This window comes from Sebastes umbrosus, chromosome 22 (assembly GCF_015220745.1).
Source record: "Sebastes umbrosus isolate fSebUmb1 chromosome 22, fSebUmb1.pri, whole genome shotgun sequence".
Classification (NCBI taxonomy): domain Eukaryota; kingdom Metazoa; phylum Chordata; class Actinopteri; order Perciformes; family Sebastidae; genus Sebastes; species Sebastes umbrosus.
This window is the reverse complement of record NC_051290.1, coordinates 3,856,448-3,882,143: the sequence shown is the minus strand read 5'-3', so window position 1 is coordinate 3,882,143 and position 25,696 is coordinate 3,856,448. Positions and strand designations below refer to the sequence as shown.

General features: G+C 43.8%; 1 protein-coding gene across 1 annotated transcript in view; it reads left to right on the top strand.

Moving 5' to 3' along the window:
- Window positions 1-3,532: 3,532 nt before the first annotated feature.
- Window positions 3,533-25,696, top strand: part of LOC119481470 (cytochrome P450 26B1) — a 41,354-nt gene continuing 19,190 nt past the window's right edge. The window contains exons 1-2 of the mRNA XM_037758425.1: window positions 3,533-4,646; window positions 23,678-23,902. Coding sequence (XP_037614353.1) covers window positions 4,443-4,646; window positions 23,678-23,902 — 429 coding nt within the window. The 5' untranslated portion in view covers window positions 3,533-4,442. The remainder of the gene's footprint in view (window positions 4,647-23,677; window positions 23,903-25,696) is intronic.

Sequence of the window (25,696 nt, the reverse complement as noted above, 5' to 3'; positions counted from 1 at the left end):
AAAACAGGCACATCTTACAGTATAAACTATATACAGAAGTAGAAAACTCTTCAATTATTAGAATCAAGATATCAAGAATGAACTTTCAATCTCAACTTTTCCTTAAAGTCCTCAGAGTCAATTTGAACATCGATAATTATAGCAACACCATCTGCTGAAGAAGATCGTGTGATACGACCAAAAGCTCTGGAACGGCTATTACATGGATCTTGTGGTTTGAGATTAACCGAACCATTTTAAACTCACATTTGAACTCTCCAATCTGCACACTGATAACACAACCCCGTCACAATAAAAGACACCAGAACTGATGCTGCTTCTATTCTTATTTATTCACTACGGCTGCTATAAATGAGATCAAGAATCTCTTTAAATGTAAACAAAGTATTGAGTCACGTTCAAATATTGAAGATAAGAAATGATGTAAACCTGCTGCTCTTTCTTTTCTAATCAATCCCCCTCTTTCCTCCTCTCTTTCTGGCCGGCTGCCATGTGTTTCTGCTCCGCTAGGCGGCAGCATTGAGCCGCTGTCAGAGAACTGAGTGTGAGACGCTGAAAAGAAGAGGAAGGAAAGAGAAAGAGAGAAAGAGAGAGAAAGAGCTGGAGATCTTCAGAGAAGTATCCCAAAGGAGCAGAAATCCCTCTGAGATTTGTTCCTTATTCTGTGATGAGAGAGGGAATAAAGGAAGGAAAGGAAGAGAGGAAGGAGGAAGGGAGATGAGGAGATGAGAGGATGGGAAAGAGGTACAAAAGTGCAGATTAAACCAAAGACAAGGAGGAAAACCAACAGCAGCAGAGACTAGATAATGAGAGAGGACATCAAGAATGAAATGGATTCATTCACACGGGTTATTGTCTGGATGACCTTTTGCAGGTGTGTGTGTGTGTGTGTGTGTGTGTGTGTGTGTGTGTGTGTGTGTGCTGCAGCAGCTGGGGTCAGGGTCTCCGCTCTGCCTCTCTGTTACGTAATGGCCGGTAATATCCCTGATCACAGTCAGAGGACCTAATTGAAGCCAGTGATTTTCTTTGGAACGGAGGTGGTGCAGCAGCAGCAGCGTGCCGACAGCAACCCGGACTTCCCTCTCCGGCGCCCGATTGATCCGATTGTTTTCTAAAGACTTAGGAAGGAGAAGCCGAGGAGAGGACAGGACAGGACAGGACAGGGACACGGGAGGGAGCTGGAGTCGAACCCGTGACCTTTCTGTTACCGGCCACTGGTTCAGCTCGCAGGTCGTCAGAGGTCAAGTCATTTTTGATTCAGGAGAAAGAGACGAAGAGGAGAGAGATGATGGATGATGAACCGACTGATGACGGAACATCAACGAGGAAATTATACTTCTGAAGAGGAAGAACTGCTCCAATAATCCAGATGATATGATAAAAACACAGATATATAAAGGGCTGCAATGTAAAGATGAGCAGAGGAAGAGTTGGTAGGAAAGAAAGAAAGAAAGGAAGAAAGAAAGAAAGAAAGAAAGAAAGAAAGGAAAGATGAAAAGAAACCAAGCGAGGGAAAGAAAGAAAACCAACAAAGAAAGAAAGGAAGAAAACAATGAAAAGAAACAAACAAACAAAGAAACACAGAAAGATGTCTCTGTCTCTGTTGAAGTGCCGCTGAGCAAGGCACCGCTCCAGTGAGCGTCAGAGTAAAGGATGGAGAGAATAAGGTGCTAATGTGTAAATGAAATGACCACTGAAGAGTTGAATGAATCATTTCTACACTGTGACACCAACATGCCCTAACCTAACTACACTTCAGACTGATTTTAGCCATTTGGCACAAAATCATTTTGGAACCAAATGATGCCAGTTTCGGTGCGCGGTTCGTGTCCCATGATGCACCGGGAACAAGCACGGGAAAAAAACACACGTAGATATTGAGCTGGAGACGCAGAGTAGAACACTTAAAAATACGCGCCAAAACTCTGTGCGTGAAAGCGCATCTGGAGCGATCATTTTAACATCACTAATTTGTTATTGATTCTAATTGAGTCTAATGCCTCGATGAGGTTACATTAAAGGGACTGTTTGTAACTTTTTACACGTATAAATCTACGGGGTCGGGGTCCCATGCGTGCTCGCGTGTGGCTACGCTGTTCAGACCGCTCCTCTGCTTGTCTTCACTCACACACCGCGCCGGTTCTCACTCCACTCTCACGTGCATGCTGCTCACTCCACACTGCAGAAGAGTTAGTTTAGCTCTGAGAATATCTAGTGAATGTTCAGTGGACGTTTGTGCAGGAATAACTGCTGCAGCTCCTCCAGACCAACAGAGGTTTCCCGTGTCTTGTGAAGTGACGGGGCTCCGCAGAGAGAAACGTTATCGTCTCAGACCAAAACTCCGGTTCCCTCCGGCCGCGGTCGGGAGGCTGAAGCAGGAAAAGCCAACACTAGGATCAGCAGTGATTCATGGAGAGACCTTCGTCTGGTCAGCTAACATTACTGCCAAGCAGCTGAAATATAGAGTGATATTGTGCTTTTAGCTGACGTGTGTCGCCTCACTGTTTTGAGCGATGCACGTTGTAGAGCGAGCACAAGTGCGAGCAACAGGACGCTGACTTTCGTTGACTTAACGGCCACAGGTGTCGCTGTAAACAAGACATTTCTGATTCTTACAAACAGTCCCTTTAATCGTGATGTGGTTCAGTCTGCAGGTGATTAGTTCAAGAGAGCTCTCACGTCCCGCACGGAGACAGAAGTCACATAAAAGTAGCTGGGAGCTCTGTTTCTGTTTCTCTCTCTCTCTCTCTCTGGCGAGCAGCCAGCTCCAGCACGCTCCAAACCTCCTCTCCTCTTGCTCCGCTTGCTGCTCACTTTACACCACCCCTCCTGAGGAGAGGAGGGAGGAGGGAGAGGGAGAGAGAGAGAGAGAGAGAGAGGGGGTCCTCCAGGAGCTGAAAGAGGTGGAGCAGAGGAGGGAGAGAGGAGGGGAGTCTCTCTCTCTCTCTCTAACACACACTCTCTCTCTCTCCTCTCTCTCTCTCTCTCTCTCCCTGCCTCTCTCTCCTTTCTCTCTCTCTCTCTCTCTCTCCCTCCTCTCTCTCTCCTCTCTCTCTCTCTCTCTCTCCTTCTCTCTCTCTCCTTTCTCTCTCTCTCTCTCTCTCTCTCCCTCCTCTCTCTCTCCTCCCCCCTCTCTCTCTCTTCTCTCTTTCTCTCTCCCTCCTCTCTCTCTCCTCCCCTCTCTCTCTCTCTCTCTCTCTCTCCTCTCTCTCCTTTCTCTCTCTCTCTCTCCCCCTCCTCCCTCTATCTCTCTCTCTCTCTCTCACTCCTTCTCTCCCTCTCTCTCTCTCCCTCTCTCTCTTCTGTCTCTCGCCCTCTCTCCCTCTCTCCCTCCCCCATCTCTCTCTCCCCCCCATCCTCCCTTCTCCTTCTCTCTCTCTCTCTCTCTCTCCCTCCCTCTCTCTTCCAGTTGCCTCCTCACTATATAAACACTCATTGGTGCCTTCTGGCTTTGACGCACACACACACTCTTTTACGCACGCATCCACACACACACACACACACACACACACACTGAGGGTGACTTGTATAGGCAGCCAGAGAGAGAGAGAGAGAGAGAGAGAGAGAGAGAGAGGAGCGCTCTCAGAAACAGAAAGGTACACAGAGAGAGAAGAGAGTGGACGACAGAGAGTAAGAGAAGGAGAAAGAGGACGGTTCCTCCTGAGCATCATCTCCTGCAGCACCTCTTCATCACGGATCTTAAAGAGTCTACTCTTCATCCTCCTCGTGCGTTTTGCTCCAGAGAGAGAGATTACAACTTTTTGGAGTCTTATTTTTTGGAGTTGAGAGAGAGAGACGCGATTCCTGGAAGACTTTTCCTTCATTTTTTCCCCCCAAACCAAGTCTTTCCATCCCATCGAGAAGTCCTCAAAAAGTAAATCTCCTTGTTTAGTTCCAGGACTTCGACTCCACTTCTTTTTCCACGTTGTCCCACCACGCTGTCCCATGCAGCTCCTGACATAAAAACGTGTCACCTTGAGACATTTTTTGCAGACTTTTAAAAAAAACAACTTCATTTTAAGTCACTGACACAAAACGAGACCAAAAATGAGATTTCAAACATCCCAAACCTGGTGTGATTGTTGCTCTAAAAGCTTAAATCATTAAAGTGAGTTTTAATGGTTTTCCACTTTACAAAGCTGAGGTGTGATACTGAAGACACAGCTCACCTGTAGCATCTCCAAAAGCTCAGCAGACACTTTGATTTGCACTTTTTTTTTTTTATGCACAGAAAACACCACTTTGTGACTATTTGAGGATAGAGATCCAATATCTATCTGCACTTCCACACAGTTCATTCATTCCTCTTCTGCTTTTGGAGTGCGTAAAGGAGCGCTTTTACGCATGAAAAAAACTTTGAAATCATCCAGTTAAAGAAAGTTCAGTGCAGCTTCCAGCAGTCTTCCAGCAGCTCCAGAGAGACCAGCGGGCTCTCCATCACCATGCTGTTCGACACCTTCGACCTGGTCTCGGCTCTGGCCACTCTGGCCGCCTGCCTGGTGTCCATGGCTCTGCTCCTCGCAGTCTCCCAGCAGCTGTGGCAGCTCAGATGGACGGCCACGCGGGATAAAAACTGCAAGCTGCCCATGCCCAAAGGATCCATGGGATTCCCTTTCATCGGAGAGACCTGCCACTGGCTCCTGCAGGTAAGCGCGTCTGGGTCGATTTATTGACTCTTTCTTTCCAGACTTTTTGTTTTTGCATTTTGCATTTTTTGCATTTTTTGAAGGCATTTTTTATTTTTTTATTTTGGCATTTTTTTATTTATGCATTTTTGCATTTTTGGCATTTTTGCGTTTTTGCGATCTGGCAAGGCAATTCAAGGTGCTTTTACATAGACATTCAAGAACATTAAGACATAATTAAAACAGTTATAAAAACATTAAAGATTAGAAAATAAAAACAAGCTAGAATATAACATATAACACACAAGAGTAAAAGCTCTAGTGCAGTATATACAAGATCATTATCTGGGTTAATAATAAAAGGCAGCAAAACAGGAAAGTTTGAAGCTTTGATTTAAAAGAAGTCAGAGTTGGAGTTGGTCCTGCAGGTTTCTGGGAGCTTGTTCCAAATATTTGGTGCGTAAAAAGTGAACTTCTGCATGTTTAGTTCTGAGTTCATTCATCACTTTTTCACTGGTTTTACTGTGTGCATGCTCCTATCACGGATCAATATCTGCAATATCAACTTACTGATGAGTTAGTCTGCAACGGGACACTGAGATAACCTTCATATCGACTAGTAGAAAGACCTTAAACCACCTATATTGCACTTTTTTAAACAGATTTTGCCACATGCATTACTTGAAAAATCGCCAATTTGCGCGTAATTTTACAACTTTCAACAATTTGGCTCAACATCCCCTGATGCGTAATGCTGAATCTACTCATGTAGTGTAATTTTATTCCAGGGTAGTCTGTTTTCCTGTAGATATGTGTCTTTAGGAGCGTTCATCCTCATGTTGCGCGCACTGTGGTGCAACACAGAGCAGACTGCAGTCCACTTTCACTTCACTTTTGATTAGTTTATAGCTCTGTAATCTCTCTCTCCCACTCTTTACTGTGGCTCCATCAGGAGATCAGATCAGAGAGGAGAGGTCGAGCTGCAGTCAGGCTGATAGGATATCGATCATATCTGATATGGAGGTGATCAGCAAAGTTAAATATAGAGTAGAATAGAAAGTTTCAACTTAAAGTTTCATGTGCAAAAAAATGTCAGGAATGTGATTATTTTGGGGAAGTTTGCGCAGAGAGAGAGATGGATAGAGAGAGAGACACAGAGAGAGAGAGAGAGAGAGAGAGAGAGAGAGAGAGAGAGATAGATAGAGATAGAGAGAGAGAGAGAGAGAGAGATGAGGAGTTCTGTGCGTAAAAGGGTTAAAGTGAGGCTAAAGCTCACTCCCTCTCCTCTCTCCTCTCTCCTCTCTCCTCCTCTCCTCTCTCCTCCTCGCTGGTGAATCCTCATCCTGGTTGCATCCAAAAAAAAAAAGTTCCCAGCATGCTGCATGTTTCAGAAATCACTCCTCCTCTTACACATTGACTGACAGACTGTGTAAAGTTGCAGAAAAAGGAATAACGTGCATGTGTTGACGGTGACTCAGTGAGGGGGTATTGATCATGTATTGGTGACATGCTTCACTCCACACCTTTTCTGCAAAGCATATTTGCTCCTGATCAATCAGTTCCCACAATCCTTTGCATGCAGGGTAATGTGTCTGAATGTGTGTTTGACCTTTATGTTGAGAGGGACAGAAAGAGAAAGGGAGTTTAATCAGCTGAGAGGAGAAAAGCTCCGGCTTGTAGTTTGACCCCACCGGGGCTGCACGCGAGCTGATGGCTCCCTGGAGCACGCCGACTGAGAGAGCTTTTGGGGGGAGAAGTGGAGGAGAAGAGAAAGAGAGAGCAGGGTGGTGGGGGGGAGAGAGAGAAAGAGAAAAACCTCAAAAAGAAAAGCGAAAGCGGGGGCTCGACGAGCGGAGGCACGTTGGCCGTGCGCGGGGCTTGAACTCGCGGTGCTCCTCTCCGTTACATCTGACACCGAGCGAGACGCGTTCCCGGAATGCAACCGAGGACCACGGCCAAGTTTATGGCGAGGAGGGAGAGGGGGGGAGGCATGTCAGTCAGATAGAGGAATGAAAGGCTGAGTGTGCCTATACTTATGAGGACCAAATGTCCCCACAAGCAGAGAAGAATCTACAGGAAGAGCTGCTCTGCGTCTTTCACTTTGACCTGATCTCAAAGTTAAGGTCAAGGATAGTCAATGAATGCTGTTAAAGTGTGAGTATGAGGGAGTTAGAGAGAGATGCTGGGCTGCAGCCTGATCATCATCATCATCATCATCATCTGTGGGAAAGTGAGACAGACAGATGTTGATCTGATGGGACCCTCTTGCCCAGATGCTGTTTTTATGTCTCAGCTACTAGTCGGCTGCTCGGTGTCTCAGAGACGGAGACGACATGTCAGACGAGCTCAGAGACGAGTCGTCTCTCTTCACGACAGTCGAGGGGGTGAAAAGACCTCCGAATATGCCAAGAAATGAAGTGGCAGATGTTGGTTTTGATTCAGAGTGTCAGAGGAAAAGAACAGAGCAGCATTTGATAAAGAGAAAAGCAGTTCTTGATAAACACTTTCATGTCAAATACAGCGCCAAGTGATGAACGACATACATCATAGTGCCAAAACACAACGGCAAGTCTTGCATTGATTTTGAACATTGTTTTTTTTAGTCAAAGGTTGTTCTACTAGATCAACGTATCGTCATACAACAGTTCGTATATCGTATGTTTTAGTACATTTTGCTGAGAATTTAACTTGTAATAGAGTATTTTTAGACCACGGTATTTCTACTTTGACTTGAGTAAAGGATCTGAGTACTTCTTCTACTGCATTAGACACAATACAAATACAGATTTTAGCCACTTTAATGAGGAGAAATGAAAGGTATTATAGTAGTATATACATAGATGCATCAGACTTCTCTGGATAACATCCAAAAAGTACTTTTAAATATGTTCAAGTTTCATTTTCTTCTTTTCTTCATTTACTCCTGTTCCTCTTTTCTCTTAACGTCTCTTCCACATGTCCTACATAAACACTCTTTATGTTTAAATGTGAGTACATATATTTATATATATATATACGTAGAGTATATTTTTAACTCGACACACGCGCAGCAGCAGCAGCAGCAGCAGAAGCACATTTTTGTGCCGGATCCATTTTAAAGCGATCTGCAGTTAGAGCTGGTTTTACGGTCACTCTGCCAGAGACCTGTCTGCTCTCATTAGAGGCTGGAGCTTTGTGAAGGGACGATGCCAAGCAGCAGCGTTACTACCGAACACACACACACACGCACGCACGCACACACACGCACTGAAACACTACCTACATGGTGCAGATTCATGTACATATGGAGATAAACACAGATATGCTTTCCATACAGGTGCACACACACATGTATAAACTAGGGTTGTCAATCGATTAAAATACAACTGTCAGTGTGTCAGTGTGCTGACTTGACTATGACTTGCCCCCAAAACTGCATGTGATTATCATAAAGTGGGCATGTCTGTAAAGGGGAGACTCGTTGGTACCCATAGAACCCATTTACATTCACTGATCTGGAGGTCAGAGGTCAAGGGACCCCTTTGAAAATGGACATGACAGTTTTTCCTCGCCAAAATTCAGCATACGTTTGAAGCGTTATTTAGCCTCCTTCACGACAAGCTAGTATGACATGATTGATACCGATGGATTCATTAGGTTTTTTCTGGTTTCATATGATGCCACTACAACCTAAAAATCCCAAGTTGCGTTAATTGGTAAAAGAAATTAGTGGCGTAAAACGAATTTGCGTTAACGCGTTGTTATCACGTTAACTTTGACGGGCCTAATGTAAACACAAAGCATGGACGTCCACACGCACCCTTCATCGTATGTACATTTAAATGTCTTTATCTATAAACTTCAACGTGTTTTCACGACTTGTACGAAGTATTTTTAGAAGAAATACTATAAAATGCATGTTTCTGAGTTAGAATAGTGTGCTCATTTGTTTAAGTTTTGCTCTTTCTTTTAGGAGTTCAATTAGATTGCGTAAAAGTTAAGGTTACGGGTACATTTTTGTTTTAAAAACTGCTCTAGTCCACACATTTTGCAGTCCACAAAGTGTATTTCCTGTGGCACTAGGGCCAAAATAAAAATCGCTTTATACAAAATACGCGCTTAAGATTTGTCGGAATTAAAGCAGTTACCGTCTGCTCCCACTAGGGGGCTCCAAAGTGCAAAATTCCCGGATGTGGTTTTGAATTAATTGAAACTTCCCAGAAAAATTCTCGTATCTGCCCGTCTAAGGGCCGCCGAGTTTCCTCGTTTGACAGAATCGATATCGACGCTGACTCAGACGTCCGACTGATGCTGTTCTCAATCAGCGAGGGAAACCTATCCGGTATTCTGGATCCAGTTTCTCCTGGTCTGGTCCTGATACCTCTCACACACACACATACACACACACATACATACACACACATACATACACGCAGTGCAGACAGGCTGGACTGAATCTGGGTCAGACCGGAGGAAATGAACACATGGCACAGACGCTCAGACCGTACTGTGTGTTTGTGTGATTTAAGTTTGTGAATGAGCCAGAAAGAGCAACAATCCCTACGCAGACGGTTGTTATCAATGTCTTCCTTTTATAGTTTACAGCAGTTTGGACAAACGTTAGCATAAAGCTCACATGCATACAGTAAATACTGAGCACACACACACCAATGCGTTATCCTTCTGTCTGCCAGCCTGTCTTCTTGTCTCCGTCTGTTGCAGTGATGAAGTGTAAATGATGGTGGGCAGAGTAATAACAGTCCTGCAGACCAAACTCTCTCTCTCATCTCACACAGTGATGACAGCTCTCTTTCTGTTTTCTTCTTCTTCTTCTACACCTGTCCTGCTGCTTCCTGCTCTTTCTGGGAACACGTTTACAAACCAAACCCCTCAATATTTAACCGCCGGTGAAGGATTGACCCGAGGTAGAGTTTTCTTTTTAAGGGTGAATTCGTCCTTTAATCTCTGTTTGTCCGTTGTGAGAAGAAGAAGAAGAAGAAGTGGACGTAGTCACCGTGACATCACCCACTGGTTTGTGGACTACGGTTTAGAGGCCTTGAGTTTGGTATTTTTGGCCGTCGCTATCTTGTTTTTTTGCAACCAGAAGTGACACGAGACGGTGTAACTATGTACAACCGAACGCTGAATAATGGTGCCTTCAAATGTTGACGTGTTTACCGTGTTCATGAGAAGAGTCCGTATGAACGCCCCCCCCTCTTGTGGTATTCACAACCTCGTAAGTGGAAAGTTTCTGAAAGCTCAGAGTTCACGAGTTGTGACGTGTTCGTTGACGTAGTTAGGAATGGTTAGGTTATTGTTTTTCCTCGTAATTTTATAATAAGTCTGAGGAAAATGTTGATATTCCCAACGGCCTCATCTTTTCCCTCTGTCATTATGTTTTTGCATGTTACCCACTTGCTATCTTGATAAATCGTTAACCTCTGTGGCTACTAGACGCCGACAGTAACGTTAATATTGCTGTTGCTTAGCAGCGGCGTTCTCAGGACTTAACCACTTGAACGCCACGCATATCGTTATAATAGTTAACTTATGTTATAATTAACTTTACTGTGAAAGGGTTAAAGCTCTAAGACAAAAACACGGACAACTCCCAGACCGGACGACGCCGTGGTAGCGACCTGTCAATCACAAGGTAGCCCCGCCCTAAAGCAAACCCTAGTAGTAGGCCCCTACTGACCCACATCTATGAGGCTTATAACCACTGATAACGCACACTTAATGGCCTGATAACAGTCAGATCGGGTGTCTGCAACCTCACCGCTAGGTGCCACCAAATCCTACATGCTGCACCTTTAATGGTGACAGCTTCGAGTGATAAGACGGGAAATCAGGTGGTGAAAGATGCTGCTCTGTTTCTCTCTATGATCTTAAAAACAACTCATCCATCCTCACATGATGCCGATCGCCTCGGACCCGTTTTCTAGTTTACAGCACACGTGTGACCTTTAGTTTTTAGGTGGATTGTGCCTTTAACCAGCTCAGACAGAGCGGGGATTGTGAGGCCTGGTGGCTTCATCTATAGTAAGGTTCCATTACTGCGGTCCAGCCCGCTGTGTGCTGCATAGCTGCGGTTACACAGTCCTAACACACACACACACATAGTAGATGGAAATACTATGAGTATATGAGCACATAACATGCAGCCGACGCACATATAGAGCATGTAGCATGAACACAGCGAGACAAACGGGAGTGTGTGAGCTCAGACTGATCATATTACCACTCTTTTCTTTCTTTCTTTCTACAAGTGGAGGTGGAAGTGTGTGTGTGTGTTTGTTGGGTGATACATAGTTCACTGAGCGGGCACAAGGGGCAGCCCTTTATGTGTGTGTGTGTGACAGTGTTAACATTCAAGGCAGGACCCTTGAACCTCCGAGGACTCGATCCTCTTACACCCCGCTAACCTTTATTCAAAGCTTCTCTCCATCGTCTTCTGCTCAGCGTTCTTTTTTAGTCCCGCTTTTGTTTAATTTATTGACGAAAAATCGACAGCTGCTTATTTTTTGTTTGTAAAAATCGATGTTTTCACCTGCTTTTTAACGTCCGTCGCTTTATCGTTTTATCTATCCGCTTTAGCTCTATCTTTTTTCTCTTTTTCTCACCACGTAAAATCCCTTTTAGGCCGCCCCTTCACTTCCCGCTATGTTTTTTAAATCTTCTCGAACTCAAAAATGATGTTGATTTTCGCTTTTGTCGCTGTGGCTTTATCGCTCAAAAATCAAACTTTTTTTTGGTAAAAGTATCGCTCTCCATCCAGCTTTTAACCATCCATCCCTGCCTTCCTCCTCCTCCTCCTCCTCCTCCTCCTCCTCTTGTTCAGGCTAGCAGGAGGTGCTGGCAGCGCTCTCCCTTGCCCCTTCTTTCACCCCGAGAACACACTGCTCCCTCCTCCAAACACTCTTGTCCCCTGGTTGAGTCTAGAGCACAATGTCTTTCTCAATGAGTGCATGTGTGAAAGAGGGAGCTTATTAAACGTTGTATATGTGTGTTAATACGAAGAATACGGCTGGAATTATTATTATTTTGTTTCTAAAAGACCAAAACCAACAAGTCTGTCTCCCTACGCTGTTTGTGGCGCTCAGTTCCAAACTTTATAAAACACATATTTTCATTTCTCATGAATACACATTTGGTGATAATAACGCATTAACGTAACTTGTGAGTTTTAGGTTGTAGCGGACTCAGTTCTAAAGCTAGAGTGAAGATACTGGCATCATATGAAACTAGAAAACCTAATGAATCCATCGGTACCAACCATGTCATACTAGCTTGTCATGAAGGAAGATAAATAACGCTCCAAACTTACGCTAAATTTTGGCGAGGAAAAACTGTCATGTCCATTTTCAAAGGGGTCCCTTGACCTCTGACCTCCAGATATGTGAATGTAAATGGGAACTATGGGTACTCACGAGTCTCCCCTTTACAGACATGCCCACTTTATGATAATCACATGCAGTTTGGGTCAAGTCATAGTCAAGTCAGCACACTGACACACTGACAGCTGTTGTTGCCTGTTGGGCTGCAGTTTGCCATGTTATGATTACAGCATATTGTTTTATGCTAAATGCAGTACCTGTGAGGGTTTCTGGACAATATCTGTCATTGTTTTGTGTTGTTAATTGATTTCCATTAATAAATATATACATACATTTACATAAAGCAGCATATTTGTCCACTCCGTGTTGATAAGAGTATTAAATACTTGAGAAATCTCCCTTTAAGGTACATTTTGAACAGATAAAAAAGTATTTTCTATTCTATTCCATCTGTGTGAGTGTGTGTGTGTGTGTGTGTGTGTGTGTGTGTCAGGGTATTAGCTGGGGTCCCAGGGTGACTGCTTAGAGAGTTTTGAACAACCATAATCTCCCGTCCTATAATGTCCGCGGGTCAGGGGCCAGCCCTCTCTCTCTCTCTCCCGCTCTCTCTCTCTCTATTCTCCTTGTTTTTTGGCTGAACTATCCGAAGCCCTTTTTCCTTAATCCGTCCTTTTTTTTGGAAAACGAGCACCCTTCCCCATCTCTCCGCCTCCTCTGCCACGCTCTGCGCTCGCTTTCTCTCGCCCCGCTTTTTGGCGCCCACCTCTTTGACACCCTTTTTTTTTTTTTCTTCATTCTTTATCACTCTTCCTTCCTTTCTTTCTTTCCTTTCTCTCATCCTACTTTTCTTACTCCGTCTGTTACGTCTTCTCCCTCTGTCTCTCTGATGCGGCGGCGTGACCGTGAAGGGGACGGCGTTCATTGTCGAGTCGAGGACCTATCGCACCATTCAAACAACACACATATAAAAACTCACACGCTGGTTCCTCGGTATCTCTGGCACCGGCTGAATGATTGACAGCTGAAAAGAAAGAAGGAATTCCCTCACAGCCTTTGACCTCGTTTCCTCTCTCTCTCTCGCCCTTCTCTGCTACTTCTGCTGCTTTTTCACTTTTCATTTTTAAGCTTTATTTCAGCCCTTTTTTGCATTTTGTGGGCGACGCAGCTTTTCTTTGTTGCAATTCCTCTCGTTAATAAATACGTTGTTGTCTTCCCGTTACTGATGATAACATTTGACTCACCTGTTCCGTCGGCGCCATCGCACCAAGCTGACAAAACATCGACCGACGCACGTCGTTTCATCGCCTTCCCCGTGTTAAAAGTTGCACTTGAACAAACGGCCGTGCATGCACCTTCAGCCCCGGCAATGAGAGGAAACAACCAGTCAAAACTTTGCATCATTCCCCTGCCAAAATATTTGAATCCAGAAAATATCGTGCAACATTGAGTTTGCATTCACGTGCATGTTCTCATCCCAACTCGTCACATACTGACGCTTTCTCTGCGTCACTTATCAGTTGCAGTAAACTCGCGTTTAGAGGGATCTATTGGCAGAAATGGAATAAAATATTAATAAGTATGTTTTCTTTAGTGTATAATCACCTGAAAATAAGAACCGTTGTGTTTTTGTTACCTTGGAATGATACGTTTATATCTTCATAGGGAGCGAGTCTTCTTCACGGAGTCCGCCATGTTTCTACAGTAGCCCAGAAGGCACAAATAAAACTCTGTAAACTTTTCCTGCTTGTGCCGGAGTCGAGAACGTTACTCTCTCCCGTCGCCGCCGCTCTCTCTCTCTCTTGCTTCACCACTCACTTCCCACGTGCTTTACGCAGTGGCTCTGCTCCAGATGGCTCCAGTGAGGGCCATTCGCGTCGGCCACCGTAGCTCTCCAACACGCTTGGCGCACGGGAGAGGCTTCTGTCGGTTGCAATCTCCTCGCCTCACCGCAAGACACCGCCGGATCCAACACACTGGACCTTTAGTGTTGTGAATTAAAAAGGTTGAGGCTTAAAATTACTATGTTTTTATCGTAAAAATGCAACTTAACGTTGTGAAGACGGAACACGAACGAACGGCTGATTGTAACGTGATGCACGGGACGTGAACAGCGGCCTCCTGGATGAAAGCCTCCACCTCCCCTCCAAACCTGTGTGTCTCTTTTCGCTCTTTAAACTACGTCACCACAACACTTTCCCTGAGCGTTTACTGTTGCTGCAGATGGGTTTACATTATAGTTAATGGAACGTCACATACCGGCGCTTAAGGGTGTCGTGTGTGGCGGTATCGACTGCTGCTGGCCGTGACGAAGCCTCGTGTTTGACGCCCTGAGAATGAGAACGAGCTGTTGATACTGTACAATACATTCATTTGGCAGAGAGCAACTTGCATTAGGTTAAGTGGTAAAAAAATAGTGAAGTGTCGTCTACAGTTGTGCCTCCGTCGGGCATTTACTGAACGCATGCGATGAAAGAACATCGACTGGAACATATTTGACAATTTATTGGCTGCAAACTTCAGCCGCAAAAAAAATCTAATCTCATTCCCGCTCTTCACATCATCACCTACTGCGTCTTCTTCATCTCCTTTTCCCTTTTTCATGCAAAGCATCAGCAGCATCTGAGCCACTACATGACTCTTCGTTTCCTACTTTCATTTCCTGCTACTGTTTTCCCATCAGCCTCTGTTTCTCTCTCTCTCTCTCTCTCTCTCTGTTCCGTCTAAGCGTCAACTTTAACATTTCTGTTTTATAACTCCAGATGTACACTTTCTCTCCCACTCCACACACACACACACTCTCGCTGTCACCCCAGCGAGCCGGCGTGTGTGTGTGTGTGTGTGTGTGTGTGTGTGTGCTGGTCGAGCTGTGGCGTTGATCTGAGTAAACATAATTAGCTGTGTTTTTTTGTCTTGCCCTAATAAAAGAGTCATTTGTTGGACATTTCCACTGCGCTACAAAGAGGACATTTATAAGCCGGGGCCCAGGTTGCCCCCAGGCCAACCCCAACAGAACAGACGGGGGTATTTTTAGCACGGGGGCCGGCGCGCTAGCTAGCTCTGCTCGGACAAGTGTGAGAAGGAGTGTGTGTTTTGCAGAGAGAACAAGAGAGACAGGGAGATGTTTATGAGGATTTTCTGTGATCTCGGTGGCGTTTGTCAGAGTTTTTTGAGTGTATGCGAGTGTGTAATGAAAGCTTTAATATGTGTGTGTGTGTGTGAGAGTGTTTGGATGGCGTGTGTGGAAAATCTCTCTTTCCCTCCTTTATTGAGGTTCTTGTAAAATATCTGATAAATCTCTGTTCAAAAAAATATAAAAGGGGAGTCTGTGGAAGCTGACATCGCTGGCTACCAGGACGTCCAGACTGTAGACACACAGCTGAAAGCACTAGACTCCGTTATTAAACACTTTTCCTGACCCTCATTGGTGTGTGCGTAACCTTTAACCCCTTATTCTGACCTCAACTCTCCATCCTAAATCCTAACCTGTGCAGTGTTTTGGACCTAATGATGCCTCAGGGTCCAGTTCTAAGCTGCGTTTGCTGCTCTTAACCTGCCGGCGCCGCTTTTTATTTTTACCTCAAAGTGAACGGGGAGTGTTGGAGCGAGACGGACAGAAAGTGGTTGAATAAAAAACGAACCGTTTCACGAGTTTGATCTTATATTTGCACGTTTGTTTTGTGCACTTGCGACAAAGAGGACAACGTCATCGTATACGACAAACCAGAGTGCAAAAGGAGGAAGTAGGAGACGTTGTCGTGTAGCTTGTTGAGATTAGGAGATTCAAAGTAAGAGACTCTGTGGTGAAATGGATGCATCGTGGAGCCTTTATACCCCGGATTTAAATGTGGCGTGCATGGGGCTTTTGTTGCACATTTTGGTGTCTCTTCCTCCAGATTAAACCTTCTATAAACCATACATGCAAGTCAAAGAATAAACGTTTGAATTTATCTGCTGATAGTGCAAATTGTGTTTCAGTTGTGTGTGACACTACACACACAACTTGGTCACGTTGTCAATTTGCAAATAGCGTGAGGTTGATATAACTTTAGTTTGACGAAACAGCAGTCATTTTTAACAAAGAAAAATTGGAATTTTTGCAACTGTCATGTCGTTAACAGTCATTTAAAATGGAATTAAATAAAATAGTGCACAAATCTACAAAAAAACAGAACTTGGTGACGACTTTGGCTTTCTTTTTTTGTCCAAGAAACGTTGTCATCTATTGCTGTTTCTACTATTATCAGGTTGTAATAACAGAAGTTAGACAACTTCAGCGTTTTGATTGGCTGTTGCATAAAGTTCTAACATTTTGCATAAAGTTCTAACATGTTGCATAAAGTTCTAGAATGTTGCATAAAGTTCTAGAATGTTGCATAAAGTTCTTTTGGCTGTTGCATAAAGTTCTAGAATGTTGCATAAAGTTCTAACATGTTACATAAAGTTCTAACATGTTGCCTAAAGGGGCGTCTAACTTGCAGACATATTCTGCAGTTGATTGCGGCGATGAAAGAAGTCAAAATGGAATAGTTTACAGTAATACTGGCTTTAAATTCACAGTAAATACTCCATCTGAGTGCAGCAGTTTAACACATATAAAGTAAAAACCGTGTGAATGCATCTTAAACTCTTTGATTTCTGCAGATTATTCACATTAATAACAGCGTGGTTCCCCCTCTACATACACATCATGTTTTGTGCCTCCACATGTACTTCTCTTAGGTATCCACAAGAAGGAAAAAAACGTTATGCCCTCCATCATTAAGAGAAACCTCTTCATGGTTTTCAGCTCACATCAGAGTTGGTTGCCTGTGACATCGGCGGTAAAAATCAGCCGTAATGTTGCGGTAGCAATTTTGGTTTCTGTTTTTTTTTTTTACGAAACTTAAGCGAGTGTTTACAGCGAAGGAGCTCCTTCGCTTCACTGACGTTCGGAGGGGAAAGTGTGTTTCAGCCCGGCGCAATCAGTGTGAAGCTGTGACGCCTGTGTCTCCGCGGCGACGGCTAAGACTGTGTGTGCTGTGATCCAGCGTGCGGTTTTGTACGTGTTCTCCTGCATGAGAAGTGTGGCGTCATTACATCACGACTTTTCCATGCTCGCTCTGTATGTATGTGTGTGTGTTTTGCCAGATTTGAGAAGGGGAGAAGGGGAGAAGGGGGGGGTGTACACTTCTCACCTTTTACGCTAAATGTCATCCAGACCACACCCCTGGCACACACACACACACACACTCACACACACACACACAGATTATTTTAACTTTTTTCTTCAACACACAATTATTTTCCGGGGACTAAGACAGATGAAAACCATCAGTGTGCTGCCAAAATGTGTGTGTGTGAAATGAAAATAGAAAGAAATGGAAAGAGAAATTGTGTGAGGAGATACACACATAACGCACGTAGCTACACACACACACACACTCACACACACACACACTGAAAAAAGTACACAATCGGCCCAATCTGATGCTGTATCTTGGAGTGTGAAAGGGAGCCTTGTCTGGCTGCCTGAGGAACTCCCTTCGTATTGGACTGTGTGTGTGTGTGTGTGTGTGTGTGTGTGTGTGTGTGTGTGCAGGCCTGCCAGGCAGACATACTAAACCACTCTACATCCATGTGGCAGCAAAATGTAGCCTGGAAAACAACCCCACTCTTACACGCACACACACACACCCCGAGGGCTCCAGAGGCCAGCCGGCGACCTGGTGTGTGTGCTAATGTGTGTGTGTGTGTGTGTGTGTGTGTGTGTGTGTGTGCATGCCACGGTAAAAAGAGGAAGTGTACAGGAGCTGTGAAAACAGTTCAGGTCAACAGTTTGCGCCCAGACAGATCGGCAGAGTGAGAGAAAGAAAGCAAAATTTGAAGGTGAAGGTGAAGGCTGAAAAGAGTGAATGCTTCTTTAAAAAATACACTCTTAAAAAGACAAATCAACCTGGTTTTGCAACATTTAGGTGGTAATTTCCAGTAGCTATGATGAAAGTCAATGGCAGAAAACGTTTCAGCGATCGAAGAGAGAGAAAAAGAAAGAAATCTGCGGCGAAGGTGAAGGATAAAAGAGTGAATGCTTCTTTAAAAATGCACTCTTAAAAGGAAAAGTTAACTTCATTTGCAACATTTAGGTGGTAATTTCCAGTAACTATGATGAAAGTCAATGGCAGAAAATGGTTCAGCAATCTAAGAGAGAAAAAGAAACTGAAATTTGCGAAGGAGAAGGATAGAGGAGTGAATGTTTCTTTAAAAATAAAATAAAAATCAACCTGACGGGCAATATTTAGGTGGTTATTTCCAGTAACTATGATGAAAGTCAATGGCATAAATTGTTTCAACAATCTGAGAGAGAAAAAGAAACTGAAAGCTGCAAAGATGAAGGCTGACATAGTGAATATTTCTTTAAAAATACCCTCTTAAAAAGATAAATCAACCTGGTTTGCAACATTTAGGTGGTTATTTACAGTAACTATAATGAAAGTCAATGGCTGAAAATGTTTCAACGATCTAAGAGAGAAAAAGAAACTGAAGTCTGCTAAGGTGAAGGATAAAAGAGTGAATGTTTCTTTAAAAATAAAATAAAAATCAAACTGACGGGCAATATTTAGGTGTTTATTTCCAGTAAGTATGATGGAAGTCAATGGCAGAAATTGTTTCAACAATCTAAGAGAGAAAAAGAAACTGAAATATGCAAAGGAGAAGGTTAGAAGAGTGAATGTTTCTTTAAAATTAAAATCAACCTGACGGGCAACATTTAGGTGGTTATTTCCAGTAACTATGATGAAAGTCAATGGCAGGGTTTAAGTGTCCAGTATAAAGTGGCTGTTTTTTAAGTCGTCATTTTGCACGTTCGACTGCAAGAAATGCATCGTAGAAGCAGCAGAGATGGCAACCACAGGAGCAGAATGTAGACCTACTGTTGTAACAAAAAGATGCATTTTGAGTACAACTTTTTGGAAAACCTCCAAAATGCACGACGTAAAATAATGTCAACACCTCATGAAAAAGGTCTTAACATCTGAAGCAGTTTAAGCGCAGTGACAAACTACAGCCACAGAGGTGGGGCGTGTTGGGGGTGAATGCTAATTAGCAGCATTTTTCATCTATAAAAGCAGTCTGGCAATCAAGAGTTTTCAAAGCAACATGAAACAGCCAACAGAGAGCTGCAGAGAGGCTGAAGCATCTGTGCTCAATTTGGGCCAAGTTCACACAGAGACGTTGGAGATGTGTGAGGTTGCGTCGCAAGGAAGGGGAAGAAAGAGATGAGCTGCAAGGAGCAAAATTAAACAGTAGGCGAGACCGCAAAAAACGCACTCATGTCGCACCTTGCCCGTTGAAACGTGGAGGAGCTGAGAAGCATTTCTGCGAAGCAATTCGTCTTCGTGTGAATAAAGTAGGGCTGTTCTCCACCAAAGAAATTCTTGGATTTGTTGAGTTTCTCCACAAAGAATCACACAAAAAGCACCACTTTATCTCGTGTTTACCAGAGATGTGCTCAGAAGTTTCTTGGAAATAAGTCATCAGAATGAAAAAAGCATAAAAATACTAAAGAAATCTTTGTTGATTGAGACCAAAACGACCGATTAGTTGAAGAAAGCCTAAAAAAAACTGCAAGATATTGTTTAACAAGTCAAGGAGAACATCGTCGTAAGTCATGATATTATGTACCAAATCAGGGATGCACCGATACCGGTATCGGGTATCGCGTCCGATACTGTGCTCATGTACTCGTACTCGCAAAACGGCTCTGATACAATGGCACCGATACCACTTTACGGTGGTGTGCCCGACCTCGCTGGGCCGGGATCCCACCTCAGACGGCGCGTACCGGCCATCACTCATTTCATTAATGAAGTGTTTTCATTATGTCAGTTATGAAAAAAAGATTACAAATGAAAGAATGAGGAAAAACGCTAACATTGTGTTTATTAAATGTTTTCCTTACGAAATATATATATATTTTACGCAGCATAGGTGTGCATATTTTTGATCTTCGACTTGTTATGAGTTCATAGATACCAAATACTTGATTGTGCTCCTTGTAGTTTCTGAGATACAGACGTTTTATCATACTATATTTAGTTTGATACATTTTCTATTTGAGTCTATTGCAGTAGTCCCACGTACCAAACTCACTTTTCAGCCAAACCGTTTGACCGACTTTGAAATATTTCTTCACATTTGTGCTCATGCCAGCCCAGAGGACACTTCTACCAAAGGGAATTTTAAAAATTCAGTTGTGGCCACAAATGGCTTAAAGGGTAATTTAAGGCTTCGCAAACATGCTGAATGCATTTTTTACCTCATGATCCACAGACGAAGAAACGATAAAAGATGAACAGATTCTTCAAAAATTCCAGCAAAAACAACGACAGTTTTTGTTCACATGTAGTCGAGCAGGTAGTTCATTTACTGTTTCCTCCGTTTTAAAACGTATGGAGGCTTCACTGCAGGACGCGGAGCCACAAATTACACCGTTAAACCAGAATCACTGTGAGGATTAACGTGGAAGCTCAAACAGGAAACAAACTACCTGCTAAAATTAGTCCCAGAGAGAAGTCTGCATTCACACGAACATACCGTACATAAGCTCTCTCTCACACAAACACACTGATGGTTTCCAGCAGTAGTAGAGTGTTACAGTAGCTCTTAATGTGAATTCCCTTCAGAATAAAAGGAAAAGTTTGATCTTATCTGCATCATTTTAAAAAACGAAAAATGCCGAAATGGGACCAAACTGTTTTACAGCACCTCATAGTACTGCTTCTTTAGCGCGTATGTTTACATATGTCACCCGTGTGTGTGTTAGTGTGTGTGTGTGTCGTACATATCTCTTTCCCCAGGAGTAAACTGGGGTCAAACCAGTTAGTGTTGTCACGGCAATTTGCAGTTAGGCCTCCGCGTGTTTGTTTGCTTTGCACGTTTTTTTTTGGAGAATTTTATGAATTTGTGTGAACCTGAACATGCATGTGTGTTTTCACTGTATGTGTGTGTGAATGATGTGTTTGTCTGCGAGTGTTGGAGTGTGAGTGTGTGTGTGTGTGTGTGTGTGTAACACAGTAAGCTGCCCTCGGGCTGATATATATTCTTTTCACTCAAACAGCCCATTTACAGTTCTGGGGTCGGCTCCCTCTCGCTCTGCCGTGACCCGGACCGTTTAGAGGTCAGCGTCAAAGCTGAACCCAGGTCAGCTCGCTAACTGACTCCAGCTCTGGTTCCTCTGGGGGTTTACTGACAGCAGGGCTGCTCAAACTGCGGTGCGGGGACCCCGAAATGAGCTGTGCTGGCTTCTTCTGGTGGGTCCCAGCGTGAAAATGAAGGGTTTTCAAGGAAGTTTTAAAGCATTACGAGACATTTTTAACATCATTGCCGTTTGTGTGTTTCTGTGCTCCAATTCCTCGAGATCAGCTGTCAATTTTGGCGTCTCCTTCCTCTGATTTTCTGTAGATTCAGGTTGAGTTCCTGTCCCCTTTCTTCTCCTGCTGCACCTGATTCGATGTGCATTATCAGTCGTTACAAGCCTCATAGATGTGGGTCAGTAGGGGCCTCCTACGTCAACACAAAACAAGAACAACTTCTTAAATTTAGGCGACAAAAACTACAACTTCTTTAGGTCTAGAAAGCAAAACCATTTGGTTAAGTTTAGGGGAAAATATAGTGTGAAAGTGAAAGTGAAACTTAACGCTTGTGAACATAAAGACAACTACATGTTGTTGGTTTCACACCGGATGCAAACCCCAGTTTCCTGTTTGATAGTTCTGTGTTTTTGTGTCCCACGCATCGCCCCAGACCTCCACCCCATAAGGAGTTTCATGCTGCAGTGGTTCCCAAACTTTTTCATGTCGAGGACCCCTAAACCGACATAAATTAGACCACAGACCCTAATGACTACAGCCTCTTGAGATCATTGTCGTCTCCTTTTATTACTTCTTTCGGTGATCGCCCAAGGTGAATAGATGATAAAACCTACTAGTGGGTGTAGCAGGCCCCTACTGGCCCACGTCTATGAGGCTTATCACTGATAATGCCCATTTAATGACCTGATAACTGTCTAATCAGCTGCCTTTTCGGCCAAAGGAATGATAGCCATCTGCTAATTACATTTCCAGTTTTTCCTCGCCAATTTTAGCGCAAGTTTTGAGCGTTATTTAGCCTCCTTTGCGACAAGCTAGTGTGACATGGTTGGTACCAATGGATTCTTTAGGTCTTGTAGTTTCCTATGATTCCAGCATCTTCACTATCTTCTCAGTATCTGGCTTTAAAACTAAGCCCGCTAAAACCTCAGAAAGATTGATTGCGTTTATGCGTTTAAGAAATGAATGGTGATAAAAAACATTTTTTTGCGTTTTGACCACCCTAGTTAGTGGTAGATAAAAAGTGTTGGACAATATTTCAAGAGGCATTAGCTAAAAAGGATGAACCAAGACTGAAACTGATCAAACAAGATCTTTTTACATTCCTTCAATCTGGTCCTTACTTGATGGCAAATTTCATTTACTGTACTTGAAGCCGGAGCTGAAAATGTTTTGAGAACCTTTGACCTCAACTACTCATCGGTTGATGTTAAAGCTGAACTCCGATCACATCCTAAAGGCATCCTGAATCAGTTTTCATTGAATTAACCTGGTGTGTATACGGGCTTCTTAAACATCTGCAGTCTTAGTGTATAAGTTTACTTTTGCTCTGGGAGCCGAGATGATGGAAACATTAGTAACTTTTAGCATGTGGGGGACTCACCAGAAAATGGTCTGTTTGGGCCCCAAACCACAGAGAGAGAGAAAAAAAATACTTACTCAGAGCTTTTAGAGGTGAAGATCAAAGCTAGAGTGAAGGTCAGATCCTAAAGTCTGTTTTAAATTAATAGCAAGCGTAAAAAAAAAAGAAAAATAAGAATCGCTGCAGAGCTTAAACTTGAAAGGTTTTGGTCACTTTTCTGTCTGGTTTGCAAAATACCATCACGGCGTCATGTGGCAGCTCGTAGAGCGAGTTTAGTTGATGATGTGATAGTGAGGACGAAGAGAATGAGGATGACGTTAGGAAAGATGATGATTGACGCAACTTTACAAAGAATGCTTAAAAAGCAAAGGAAGCTGGTGATGTGATATTATACGTCTTCGGCTTAAAGTCAGACTGAGCGTAGAGAAAGTAGAGATCAAGAGAGAATGAAATGATAGTAAATCAGAAGTAGGAGATGAAGGGGATCTCCATTCACCAAATAGAAAAGGCGTTTCTCTAACGTTAGCTGAAGAGGGTGGAGTGTTCGGGGATTTCCTCTCACACCTTCTGCTGTACATACGTCTCTTCTGGTAAAGGGAAATTCCACCTTTCAGCAAAATTCACATCGTTCCCACGACAGTCTCGCTCTGCCCAAGCATCCTTTACAACATCTTTTTCTATCACTTTCTTCAGGCTTCAAGTGTCTCTACCTTCTTACGTAAATAGAAATCTTTATGCAATGCGAGCAACATTTGAGTCCCATGGATTGATTAATAATCTTTGCGCATTCTTAGTTATTATTATTTGTCCGATGGAAAAGGTCTGCTCCTGAAGGCGTTGCCATCAGTGTGTGAATGAGTATTTAGATTACATTATATCTTGATGGGCAGGATGGCACCTTGTATATCAGCCTCTGCCATCAGTGAATGTGTGTATGACATGTAGTGTAAAGCCCTTTGAGAGAAAGGCGTTATATAAATGCAAGTCCATCATTTACCATAAGATTGACCTTCATGTGTGCTCTATGTCCAGGGTTCGGGCTTCCACGCGTCGCGGAGGCAGAAGTACGGCAACGTGTTCAAGACCCACCTGCTGGGCCGCCCTCTGATCCGGGTGACGGGCGCAGAGAACGTGCGCAAAGTGCTGATGGGCGAGCACACGCTGGTGACGGTGGACTGGCCTCAGAGCACCGCCACGCTGCTGGGACCCAACTCGCTGGCCAACAGCATCGGAGACATCCACCGCAAGAGGAGAAAGGTCAGCACACACCCAGATACATGAACACACATACACGCACATGGTGGAGATTGGGGTGTCATAGGAAGGGAAAAAAAAAACCTTCGACAAGTTCTGGGAACTTCAGCATCATGCTTGAAAAGGTATTTTTCTGTAGAAGTCATGCCGGCAATCACAACGAGACTCAACTTTTCCCGCAGTGTTTAAATCTGAATTAAAAGCAGCCACGTTAAAGGAACATTCCAGTGATCTTTGGAATAAAAACGCATCCCTTTGAGGTTAAAATGTGGCTCTGAAAAGTTTGAATCTTGCAAAGAAAGTAAAACTTTGCACAAAGTCAGAATTGAATGCAGTCACATTAACGGAAAGGCTAAAGCATGCACAGGGTAAACATGCATGCAAATATTGGTCTTTTTCCACCATTTACAATTCTCAAAGGCAGAAGAGAAGAGCTTTACTCAAGGCCTTTTCCCACTGGACAAAAAGCCCGCTAACACCCACTAACATCTGGCTTTTGTCTTTAGTGGAAAGGTTACAATCGGCATACATTGGTAAACTACATCAGGGCTCGAGACAAATGGCGTCTCGGGGATGAAGGAAAACGTGATGACAGCAAACTCACTATTGACGCGTCCATTGCAAACAACAAAATTCACGTTGAAATCGTCAGGAGGAGAGCTAACGTTAGCGGTTAGCTCCATACAGGACTGTGCTGCTCTGCGGCTGCTAACAGCGAACGGGAACTAGCTCTAGGTGAAGTTGTTTGAAGATGTTTTCACGGCAGTTTTGTAAAATAGATAATAGAGAGTGAATTAAAGCCTGTTTAACTTCATAACAACAACCAGAATGCAAACGGCGATAAAGGAGTGGATGTTGAAGTACGTGAGAGTTTTTGTTTTATTTACTTACTTTAATTCTTGTTTTTTTGTATTTGTTATGGTATCGAGAATATCGCGAAATTTCACTGGTATCTGTATCGACTACTAAATCTCTGGTATCGTGGCATCCCTATAATGTTTTTTAGACACAAAACATGGAAATGCATCCGCTGTCAAAAGCACTGCTACACAAAGAGGAAGGTAGGACACACAAACAGAAAGAAAGAGAGAGTATCAGTGTAAAGCTATCCCGTCCTCTCAGTCTTATCAGCAGCGTTCTGGCTACTGAAGCGTGAGAACGACTCCTCCATCACTCCGTCCTCTCCTTCTACCCATCCCAGAGAGAGAGGGATTCAGGTCAACACCCGCCCGCCCTCCATTACCTGTTTCTTCTTCATCCTCTCTGCTTAATTTCTCCTTTATTCGGACTATTATATCTCTCTCTCTTTCTCTGTGTCTTTTTCAACTTCTGTCTCTCTTTGCTTCCTCCCTTTCTCTCTTTTCCGTGCCAGGACCATTTCAGGTAATCAGCCACTTACCTCTCCCTCTCCTATTATCCCCGTTATCCCCGGGGCACATACCTTCGCTCTCGCCACATAAACACTCGTTTTGATGCACATACGCACACAAAGTCACAGATAAACACACACAAAAGGACAGAAAAACGAGAGTCTGATGTGTTTTCCTGTAAATCAGCCTCTCGTTTTCTCCTCCGAGAGGGAGAGAGAGAGGAAAGGAGGGTATATGGAGGCGGGGGTCGGGTTTCGTTACGGCGGTGCCCGGGGACAGTGAGGGGTCGGCTGGGTCTAATCTGGGCTCTGATCCCCTCTCCTCTCCCTGGAGACCCCCGCACTAACCTCATGTAATGACCCCTGATTAGGAAGGCTGCCTCCAACACAGCACAAAGAGGGGCTTTCTGTGGGGGCGACACACACAC